We start from the raw sequence: 10,845 nt of genomic DNA, 5'->3' as shown, positions 1-10,845 counted from the left end.
AGAAGAAGTAGTGATACGTTGCTAATACTCAAATACGCTTATTTACGTTGACTGGAACCCTTATCACATTGCGGAAGTGGGCTGAAGTGCCAACTGTATTTCGCAAGGGGAGGCCTTACACTCTCTGACATCATTTACCGGAAAGACTGAACCCGCGACATACACAGAGAGCAGCACCACAGCCTAGGCCTACTCGATACTGGTGAGCAACCTGAATCGAAATGGGATGGCACTTACCTAGGTGTACAGAGCCGGAGAGTGAGGTAAACCAACAGCGAAAAGTGCCAAAGAAAGTTCCATCGGGAGCTTGGCCAGGATTGAAGTCGGCTAACCTAGGCCGTGGTTGCTCCATGAATCACGTATAAATGCTGGAGAAACTTTCTCGAACTATTGAGATACTCATAACACACTCTGATACTTACTTCAAAATCTTCTGGGTTTATTCGAGTTCGTCAGCCTCATTGTCAGCAAGTTCGCCCGGTACATCCAAGATCACCCATCTCTACCACCAAACGCCATGCTCTTCAAAGTCCCCATTTTCGCATGTCTGGCTTCGCTCGCCGTTGCGGACTTCGACATGTTCTGGTTCGCGGAGAACGTTCTCGATGTCGGTGTGGGCGCAGAAAGGTACAGCAGCATCAAGTTCCTCAACGAGCCGCCGAATTGCAAAGACTTCGTCAACGGCGCGCAGATGAAACCGGGGTTTGGTGGTGATGTCAGCGACAGCAAACATGGCGGCATTGCCTGTGATGGTTGCCCCGTCAACAAGGCCTGGAAGGAATGGACCCCAAGCCGTGTTGAAGTCCACGATTACAACAAACAAGTCTTCGCAAATGGGGCGTGGCATTTCAGTGAGTGTATTTGTATCTAGGTAGTGTTTTGATCTGCTAACACATGTCCCGCCTTATATGGGACTGGCAATGGGTTCTATAACATCCATAATAGAGAAGACAATGTTATTGGCCAACGTAGCTTTCCTGCGAAAAGACAGGAGGTGAATTGCGGATCTATCTGGGGACCATACTCGGGATACCAGGCTATGAGCTGTACGTACGCATTTACAGCATGCGACTGAGTAGTGCTAACCTCAACACCGGCCGTGTTTCTATTGCGCTTAAGTAGAGTCGTGACAGACGTTTATTGGTGTATCTCAAGTGTTGCAAAGGCCATGTAGTTGTTTTGATCAGCTTTATCTGTAGATATAATTTCATACGTTTACATTTCAAGTCCTGGGCTTTCCCCTAAGTTTCATTTGCTTCTGCCTCGCTTTCTACGTCAATCTCATCGTCAATTACCACAACGGCGTCTTCAGGATGCAGTTCATCCCACTCGCTAATGACAGCGTCTGCCTCCATCATACTCCAGTCGCCAAAGATGCCTTTCCTCAGAAGATGGTACATGCGCCGTGCCAGCATAGCTTCGGGCGCAAATGCAAGCCGCTTATACTCTTGCGACGCATAATCTAAGAACGTCTGTTTCATGATCTGATCTTCTTCATTGACAGGGTCCAACAAAGCCGTCTTCTCATCCTCTGTAACATCAGACTCTGCATCTTCTGCTGTCCACAGCCAAAAAGGGGAGCGATATGCCATGAAGGAGGGCGCGAAATGAGCATCATCCCAATCGATGATACCAGTGATGTGTACTCCAGTAGGACTGCAAATGTTTGCGAGGATATTGTACTCGCGGAAATCCCCGTGAACAAGAACGCACTCTTCGCCAAGGAAGCCGCGCGCTTCGAGAGCTCTGGAGATCGCTACGAAACTGTCCCAAATATCTTCAAAGCAGTAGCCCTTGGAGATCTGGAACTGACGCCATATTTCGCATTGGTCAAGTAAATGATCGATGGGCTTTTGAGGTGTCGCCTTGACCGTCTCACCGCGAGGAACGCCGTATTTATCGACGCATACAGGTTCAGATGTGGCCGCTGTGAGATTATCCACACTTATTTCACCAGATGCGGCTTTCAATGACGCGATGCGAGAGACAAGCCCAGTGACTTGCTTTGCAACGCTCACCTTCTGCTCCAGATTCAATTCTTGGAGCATGCTGGTGACTAGGCGTCCAGGTATGCGCTTCTGAATCATGTAAGGTTTTCCAAGAATGTTATCGCTAGTCAGGTCATATCCCATAACCTCTGGAACTGGCAGCGGTAGTCTGTCTTTCGCAACCTTCAATATCGCGAGCTGTCGTTCCAGATCTTTGCTGTCGTATCGTGAGATGCGAACAATGTACTTGTCCGGAACGGCCTGGGTCTGGCCTCGCTGGAAAATTCGGAGGCATTTCTGCAGCCAATTAGAACAATGCCGCTTCGTCTTGAGTGCATGCGCTTGAAAGCCAACTACGCGATTGGAGCTTCCGCCTTTCATGCGTTCGACGTCGATGCAGTTCACTTCTGTGTCGAGCAATTCAGCTGCCACTGCTCCAATCTTTTCGCGAAACGTTTCGAATGGCTCATGATCATACCGAATGCTGGATGTTTCCGAGCTAACATCATTCTCTTCGGTATCCTCGGCATCGGAGCTTTTACTGGTAGTGTGTTCCATCGGTGTTAAGGTAGAATTTGATTTATCAGAGTGCATGTGTCGATAAGATATCGTGGGAAGAGAAGTGAGTTATATGCTTCGACTATGGTGCGGTCATGAAAAGCATTGTTGAACACGGGTCGTTCCCACAAACTCTTTGTCTCAATGTAGCTTCTTTGTCTCTGCCAACAGTGATTCTCGAAACAAAGTATCATACTATGGCATCAATTGAAATTCAGAGAAAAACCGTCTTTCAGCCTCATTTCATTAAAGGCGCTTTGATATTTTTGAAATATATCGCGCAGCTCAATAAAGTTCTCCAGCAGACGTCACGATAACAGGTCACCACACTAAGTTCAGAAGAAGCAATTTTACATCAAACACGAATACAAAACAAGTAACGAAACGCGTAGCAATCATGGGTAAGGGAAGAACAGGGACTAAACATCATTGCGTTGGTGGCCACGCTTGGATAGGAGACATAAGTCCAGGTGGCTGTCGAGAAGTTAGGTACCGTGGTTTAATATATTGCGGTAAGCATGAAATGCCCTGTCGTAATGGATGTGAGACGTGGCAGCATCTTAGAAACCAATCTGGATGTGGGGAATGTCAGGGTAGGACAATGGCTATGGAGCGCCGCAATCGAGCCTCTGCTGCTAAGGACAAGAGCGCGACCAAGAGACAAGAAGATGAGCGTTTCTGGGCACCAGGTAAAGAGAGGAGGAAGGCTAAAGTTTAAGGCAGTTGGCGAAGGTAAAAACGAGTTCTAGATCTAGTCAGGATCTCGCAATGCAACTGAAATCTAATGGGATGCAGGCATTTAGCCAGCGCGCTGTGAATTGACAACCATAGCATGAAGTATCTCAAAGTGGTCTAATTATGTACTTTGACAAAGTCCTCGCCCCACATACTTTTAGTACTGTGTTTGTGCTACAGTATTAATTTATAAGTCTTCAACGTCGGATAGCCTAGCGTGAGCGATCTCATCACATCAGCGTCTCAGACCTCCAAGGCGTCCCCGGCAATGTTTCACGTTTCGCTATTAGTCTAATACCTAACAGCTAACTACGTCTAGCCTTGGCCTAGAATTCTGCAGATACTAGCTGCTAGCACCAGATCTGCATCGGCACAGAAAGAGGATAGTGGCTGACATCATCATGGCGAGTTTGGAGGGGCAGTCGAACGTGGCGCTGGTGAAGAGATGCAACGGCTACACAAGTGGATGCTTCCGTGTAACTAAATACTGTAAAAACTGCTGCGGCATAGTTCATTCGTTTTATCCTTGTGTGAGAAGTAGAAGTTTGTGTTGTTGCACAGTCGTGAGCTGATGTCTTTTCTCCAGTACCCACGGCAAGTCTCGCAGGCTCGAGGTTGCTTGGCTGAGTGTCAAAGCCAGCGGCAGCCTTGCTCCAGCAGCTCCGGGCCATGAACCCGGGATTTTGCTCCAGTTCTAGCCTCATGAAAGCAAGGCGGTTGTTCGAGAAGGACTAGAAGAGTCTAGACTTGGTAGCGTACTCTTCGGCCGTGCTAGTATTGGCAAGACGGCCAACAAAGAACTCTGCCGAGTCGAGCACTTTGCATGTCGGCATATACATTTTTGGAACTCGGTAGACTGGCTAGATTTAGAAAGAACTCATTCCAGAACAAAAGACACACTCCGCTTGCTTGGCTCTGACTGACAGATCCGGAGACTTGTTTTCATAGATACCACACGCTTGTAACTAGTTGCAGAGCAGGATGCAGTTTCAAACATTTTCTTGTGGTCGCTCTGGTTTCTTTGTAAGAGGACAAGGACTAGACGACTATCCCCAGCTTGCTTTTGAAGCATGAGAAACCATAGCTCGCATTGCGCAAATGTCGCACAAAACCGGGTATGCTGGTTGCTTGTCGGGATTAAAGAGATAGAGCGTTAAAGAACAATAGTGACACGTGCAAAACATAAATTGATGCGAAAGGCATCTAGGGTCCCAGGACTTCAATCAAAGCCGAGATACATGAAAGGCGCATTATATGAACAGCCTAAAGAATATATAAGAACATGACGTACCCAGTAAGGCAGTAGGGAAGGTCTGCCGTACTGATGTAAGGACCGTGGCACCGGGTGCAAGCCAAGAAATTTGCTAGTTAGGTCCCGAGTTTGTGAAATGACAAATGAGAAAGCTTTTACGGCGTGCCACAGTGATGACTACGAGGTCGGTTCACGTGGCAGCCCGAAATTAAGAGCAAATCGGTACAGATAAAATAATCATTTTCAATTCTTGTCTTGTCAGATATTCTGTGTAATAGTCCATACACATGGACAGAAAGAAGACCCATATGATCTAACCCGCACTTAGAGTGCATGGGCAACGTGAGCGTCCAGAAGTGGACCGATGTCTCCAACGAAGAAACTGAGGATGAAGCAAAGGCCACCGAAGGCAATACTGATGAAGTACGGCCATTGGTATGCCAAGGCAAAGGCCTCCTGAGACTTTTGCACAACCAACGGATACAGATTGGGTTGCAAAACATCCTTGCTTGTAGCGAAGATGTGCTTGACTTCGTTGAAGTCCGCGTGACCGAGAAGTCCGACGACGTTTTTGAGGGTAGCAAGACCCGATGGAGTACCCGCGTTGATAATGAACTTCGCAGCGAGCGTCTCGGTCGCCATCTTGGTGAGATTTTCCGTGACTTTGTGGAAGAAGATGTTCGTGTAAACGCCGTACCCGATGGCACCGCCAATGTAACGGATGCTGAGTGTTATTGCGGTAATAGTTCCTATTTGGTCATCGGGGCATGCTATCTGTGCGATGATGGTGCACGGGATGATGACACCACCCACGCCGATCGATGCAAATGTTATGACGGCGTAGACGGCGGAAAGGTTGTACGGCGTTGCAATTGCCATGGCACCGGTGGCACCTGTCATCAAGGCTGTGAAGAAGATCATGAGAGCACGGATGCGACCCTTGGTTACCGGAATGAGGACGAGGCAGATAACCGCGCCTCCGATGATACCGAAACCAATGGGCAATGAACGGATACCGACACCGAGCGGGTCATCGCCTATGGTATGTTAGACGCATACTCGCGCATGAAAAAGTGTTGAGGCGCTTACCATAGACATTGTACACCTCAGTGGGCCAAAAGATTAGCAACGCAAAGAAGTTGCCACCACTGAGGAAGGTAATCAGAAGAATGATTATCATAGTCTTCTTAGCCTTGCTGAACAAGGCCCTTGGTACCATGGGGTGGGGCGCGTATACCTCCCACACAAAGAAAGCAGCGATGAGGGCGAGACCGAGAAGTAGCGGCGCAAGGTTGTGAGCGCTGCCCCATGCGTACTACTCATTGTTAGTAGATGGCCAAGAGGATAAGAACAACATGTACTTACTTGAACAGCTCCCCATTGCAAGCCCATAATGAAGAGGGTAACACCTGTAATGCTAAGGAAACCTCCAAGCCAATCTATCTTTCCCATGACATGGCGGGCTGTGTACTCATCATTGAGGCGGGACGGATCCTTGTAGCAAAAGATGCAGAGCACGAGACCGATGAAGTTCCACACTCCGATCAAGATACCGCAGTACCTCCAGTCGCTGTCCTGGGAAATCAATTGGGCATAGAGAACCGACGGGCAGAACGGTAGGATGGTGAGCACCACGGCGCCGACGTACTTGCCGCGGTCCTTCACTGGAACGATCTCGCCAGTACCAGCTAGTGCAATCAATTCATTGAGACCGGCACCAATGCCCGCAAAGACATTGCCAGCTGTGCATCGTCAGCGACTCCCACTTGCGCGCGCGTGTTCCACTTACCAATGGCAATGTTCATCGAATTTGCAGTTGCAGTGATGATGGGTCCCACGATGAGGCATACTTGCCCAACAATAGCCACATTGCGCCGACCGAACACATCTGAGAGCGCACCAACAAATGGGCACAGAGCTGCATTAGGAATGAGGTACGCGATAACGAACCACGAGTATCGATCAGCTCCACCAATGTCTTGGTAGATGAGAGGTAGGACGGAGCCGTATATGAACAACGGAATTTGCGAGCCGATCCAGAGAAAAGACATGCAGGTGAGTGTCATGAAGAGTTTCATATTCATCTGTAGCCAGTCAGCGCTTAGTGATGCGATGCAGAACATGCGCCACTCACTCTCGTGTGAACTTCTGGTCCGCGACTGGGCGCAGGCACCAGTTGCACTCCCTTCTCAAGCTCGCTCGGCGGTGTGTGGGTAGCGGTCATCTCCAATTGAGTACCGTTTTGGTTCTTCAAGTCGCTGTCGCGCGACCCTGCGGACGACCTCATCGTGTCGAGCATCTTGTCAAAGCAGTGAGCTATGGAAGCGCACAACTGGCAAAGACGGGAAGATATGCGGATATGGGTTCGGGCGTAAACCCTAAAATGAGAATGTCGTAACAAATGCGGATCGCTATAACTTTATCTTCACCGAGTCCATGGTGACCTGGTCCGCACTAAGACTGAAGCGACATAGACTAGATCAACACAGACCTCCCCGAAGCCGCGGCACATCACTTAGTGTGCGGGGCCCATTGGGCGACTGCCATAGCACGAATTAGTACCCCTCAGACAAAGAAGGCTACGAAGACGCCGCTTTGCGAGATTAGCACCACCTCGATGTCTTGGAAAAGGTGGCGATGCTTGATCATGCTAGGAACATGCGGGGACCCCGCACGGTTATGGGGCACTTCCCTCAAATGGACTAGTAACAGAACATGATTTGCATGTCACTCAACCAAGTGTTTGGCTTGACACTGAATCAAGTGCTTCGATGGGACTGTTCCGACATCAATGTCGAAGGCCAGTACGCAGTGCTATGTCGTGACTGTGTATTGCGCGACGACGCAACGCTCCACAGGTGTAAGCACCGTAAAAGTGGGACATTGCACAGTGCCCCTGACAACAAGAAACTCGTCGCGCAAAATCGAGAAGTTGTGTGGCGGAGCGACTGTTGGGAATTTGGAAGGCATGGTGACATGGGCCGCGGACATTTGACTACCATACTATGGGTGCAAGGACAACTGCTTCAAGCTTGGCGGGGCTTATGATCGGGTTGACGTTGATATGCGTGTGAAACCTCGTCTAGTGCGCGTCTAGTGGAAGAATCAGCAATCTTCTAGTACTGTAGACGAAAAGTACCGAGGCTCAGTAGCATGGCATGGCTATAATTCTTACAAGGGTAAGCGCTACACACGACCCAGCATCTTGATACAGCATACCAGTGGCAATCTAGATGGCGAAGGCTATCGTGGTAGATGTTGTTCCCTCGAAGCCTGTCCATGTCGTTCATGCGTACCAAGAATAGAATAGGACATGACGATCCGGCGGCATTGTTCGGCATGTTAGCCTTGGCGTATACAATTAATTTCACCTTCACCAAACATTCTCGGCACACAGTGTACCAAGACATTGCGTTGAGGAAGAGTAGGACTTCGCGATCGCGTTCGACGAGGATGTGCGAGCGTACTCTGGCATATCCTTGGGGGTGCTTATTGGTTCGCTTCCGAAGTACGGCCTGACCGCCCAGACGGGCCTATTCGATCTATCGACTACAAGATTCGAGATTTGGCCGTTTGATGAGCTTCAGCTGAGTGAGACAGGACTTCAATTTAGGCCGAGGCAAGGCATGGGTTACCCATTGGCTGTATAGCCATCATGCGATGTCCGTAAAGCGTTGAGTGCTACAAATTCAGTTGTCCCGAGGCTGGGTTGCAGGTAGCACGCGTGACTAAAAGCCACTTGTTGTGCTCCGGAGCATATGTGTGGTGGCACTGACGCTCTAGAGGGATGCCTAGATATGAGTGGCTGTGGGGAAGAGAATGGAAGTAGAGTCATGTGTATGGTTGCCAGACATGCCTGCTAGAAAACTAGTTCAGCCATCGGAAGGAACCGTTGCCGACTCGGCTGTTCTGCTAGGGCGATGACACGTGCGTGGCTCGATGAAGACTGGAATACCGGTAGACATCGAGCAGGAGCAACGAAGTTGGCATCGTCATGTTGTCCGAGTCGCGCCCTGACGTTGATACGCAGGGCGGGGCGAAAGACGTTCGATGTGCCTCGCACTGATTCGCCTCGACACTAGCGCCTTGGCAATACCGAGGGAAACTTCCGTCTTACTTCGTCCCATCGTCCCGCCTCAACATCGCGCGATGATCGACCCCTCGGATAAGAAATGTTATGACCCCAATGAGAGCCCTCAACATCCAGGCTACGTATGCCGTATGCGCAGCTCTGGTGACCGTGTTCGGTGGATATCAAGCGGTTCCCTATGCGCCCGCCCTGCTCTTCTCAAATCGCAAACGACTCCGGTCAGCACACGGGTTCTTCTGGAAGAAAAGAAAGGAATTCGTAGTTACTGCGGACTGCACATTCTTTCATCTAGCCTCCATCCACTCGGAAAGAAGTTTGAACTGAAGTAATAAAACTCGGTAATGGTATCCCATGGTTTTGTTCTCTGGTGCACGTTACTCGGTGGCTTGTGAAGCATACACCTCTCGAATCTGGAGGTCGGCTGCTCTCACGATGTTATCGCGTAGAAGCGAACTAGCCTCCCATTGTAGGAAAACTGGGTGTAGGTCTTTCATCACCACTGATGCAGTTTTCAGTTCACAATGCCAGCTGTTGTGGCAGCCTTTGGACAGTCGCTGCAACATGGTCTCCCCATCCTACATGAGCAGGCCCTATTAATCCCCTACCATGATATTTTCAAGCACATCTACCGCAGCGGCGACTAAATCACAACCTCTATAGGCCATACATCAACAAGGCCATTATTAACATGAGCTTCAGTCAATCACAAGCTGCCCATGCGCGACTCCCTGAAGGTCTCTGTGCTATGTGGGCTGTCATAGTCGTAGCGCGGCTTGATGCGAAGCTTCCATCATGGGATCAAGCAGCCGAGCTAGAAGCAAACCGGGACGGGCGATGGGCTTCCTGGGCGCGAAGCGCCTTCGAAGACTTCGCACTAACATTTTCTGATTACCAGCCCGATGTGGGGTGGACGGTAGTGCCAACTTCTGTTGCCAATTCTCTGTTAGGAGAGCTTGTCCGAACCGCCTCCAACTATTACCAAGACAGCGACCGCGAATTCATGCAACTCTGTACCATGCTGCGAGAGTTTCATAGAAAGCTGCATATACATAGGGCTGTAAGCCTTGGGAGCTTTGCCTACAGCATGCAAGAGTCTATCCATGATCTGGTTCGGCAGCTTCTCGACCCATCCGTGTCAGAGATTATCATAACAGTCAACACAATGACTGCGAACATGAGCGCTAATGATCTGTCTCCAGCTGTAGATGAGTACGTTCAAGCGCAAGCTTCCATACTGACTAATAACATAGAGGTTTTCGTGCGTCAACAGACGTCGCTCATACTGCGGGGCGAAACGGACCTTTGTAGTGATGGTATTGTCGATGCTATACGGGCGCCCCTTCGCGACCATGTTAGAGAGGCGCTTAATCGTCTCATGGCCGGTTTTCAGTCAATTTCCAGTAAAGAGATCGACATGGGGGACTTTGAAGCGCGGTTCATGCTCAGTGTCTTCTTTCGCGATGTTGCGCGATTTTTCTCGTACGCAAGCCCTCTTCTGCGACACTACTGGGAACCAGATTTCCATTCGTCTGATGCAGATGATTCAGATGGCATCATTATCGATGATGGAGATCGGGTGTGGTACTGGCAAGAGTATGAGCTGAGTGAGCTAGAAGATGTGCTCACTGGTCCGGAAAACGTCGACATTGATCGAGTCAGTATTCCCGTGACTGTCCTGCAGCCGTTCGATTGTTCTATCTGTCTCGACCAGCATACCGAGATTCGTCAGCTCAATGCGTGCAGCCATGCATTCTGTGGAGAGTGCTTGAGCAGTCAGTTACAAACGCACCATCCTGGCCGCTACACGTGTGCATCGTGCCGGGCGGGCCTTCTAATTTAAGTCAGCACATGCGGGTACTTCATATGTTCATGTCTTTTCCATACCGGAAATTGACTGACTCAGCCTTGGAATAGTTCTACGGTCACATGATCAGCTCTCGATCAATTTCCAATTTGTCTTAATTATCCCTCTCAATCCTCTTTCCACTGTGCTTTGCCGCTTTTCCACATATAACGTGTCCAAACCCGCCCCTCCTATAGCACCACTGCCGTTCCGTATGTGTTACGTGAGAAGGCGCGCGTTGGCCCAGAAACCAATGACGACGCGGGGCTAATCTGAGCTTCGACCACACCTACGAACGGGCTCTCAGGCACCAGGACAAACGAGCACACTGTAGCAAAATGGCATGCGTATCACCTAAAATCCACTCCCGCTGCGACTA

At 49.7% G+C, this 10,845-nt stretch overlaps 5 protein-coding genes across 5 annotated transcripts; 3 read left to right on the top strand and 2 right to left on the bottom strand.

Moving 5' to 3' along the window:
* Positions 1 to 517: 517 nt before the first annotated feature.
* SNOG_08886 (hypothetical protein) lies at positions 518 to 998 on the top strand (the record flags this gene model as incomplete). The annotated part of the gene is made up of 2 exons (XM_001799138.1): positions 518 to 851; positions 946 to 998. 2 exons carry the CDS (start codon positions 518 to 520, stop codon positions 996 to 998), a joined length of 387 nt encoding a protein of 128 aa, XP_001799190.1.
* A 243-nt stretch (positions 999 to 1,241) lies between these two features.
* SNOG_08885 (hypothetical protein) lies at positions 1,242 to 2,546 on the bottom strand (the record flags this gene model as incomplete). Its single annotated transcript, XM_001799137.1, has 1 exon — positions 1,242 to 2,546. One exon carries the CDS (start codon positions 2,544 to 2,546, stop codon positions 1,242 to 1,244), a length of 1,305 nt encoding a protein of 434 aa, XP_001799189.1.
* A 601-nt stretch (positions 2,547 to 3,147) lies between these two features.
* Positions 3,148 to 3,324, top strand: SNOG_08884 (hypothetical protein; the record flags this gene model as incomplete). Its single annotated transcript, XM_001799136.1, has 2 exons — positions 3,148 to 3,235; positions 3,296 to 3,324. 2 exons carry the CDS (start codon positions 3,148 to 3,150, stop codon positions 3,322 to 3,324), a joined length of 117 nt encoding a protein of 38 aa, XP_001799188.1.
* A 1,533-nt stretch (positions 3,325 to 4,857) lies between these two features.
* On the bottom strand, positions 4,858 to 6,832 carry SNOG_08883 (hypothetical protein; the record flags this gene model as incomplete). The annotated part of the gene is made up of 5 exons (XM_001799135.1): positions 4,858 to 5,570; positions 5,623 to 5,848; positions 5,899 to 6,275; positions 6,323 to 6,617; positions 6,668 to 6,832. The coding sequence occupies 5 exons, from the start codon at positions 6,830 to 6,832 to the stop codon at positions 4,858 to 4,860; spliced, it is 1,776 nt and encodes a 591-aa protein (XP_001799187.1).
* A 2,312-nt stretch (positions 6,833 to 9,144) lies between these two features.
* Positions 9,145 to 10,463, top strand: SNOG_08882 (hypothetical protein; the record flags this gene model as incomplete). The annotated part of the gene is made up of 2 exons (XM_001799134.1): positions 9,145 to 9,173; positions 9,284 to 10,463. The coding sequence occupies 2 exons, from the start codon at positions 9,145 to 9,147 to the stop codon at positions 10,461 to 10,463; spliced, it is 1,209 nt and encodes a 402-aa protein (XP_001799186.1).
* Positions 10,464 to 10,845: the final 382 nt, after the last annotated feature.

Source organism: Parastagonospora nodorum, assembly GCF_000146915.1.
Source record: "Parastagonospora nodorum SN15 chromosome Unknown scaffold_13, whole genome shotgun sequence".
Lineage (NCBI taxonomy): Eukaryota > Fungi > Ascomycota > Dothideomycetes > Pleosporales > Phaeosphaeriaceae > Parastagonospora > Parastagonospora nodorum.
Note: the sequence above shows the minus strand (reverse complement) of the source record. Positions and strands in the feature narration are given on the sequence as shown.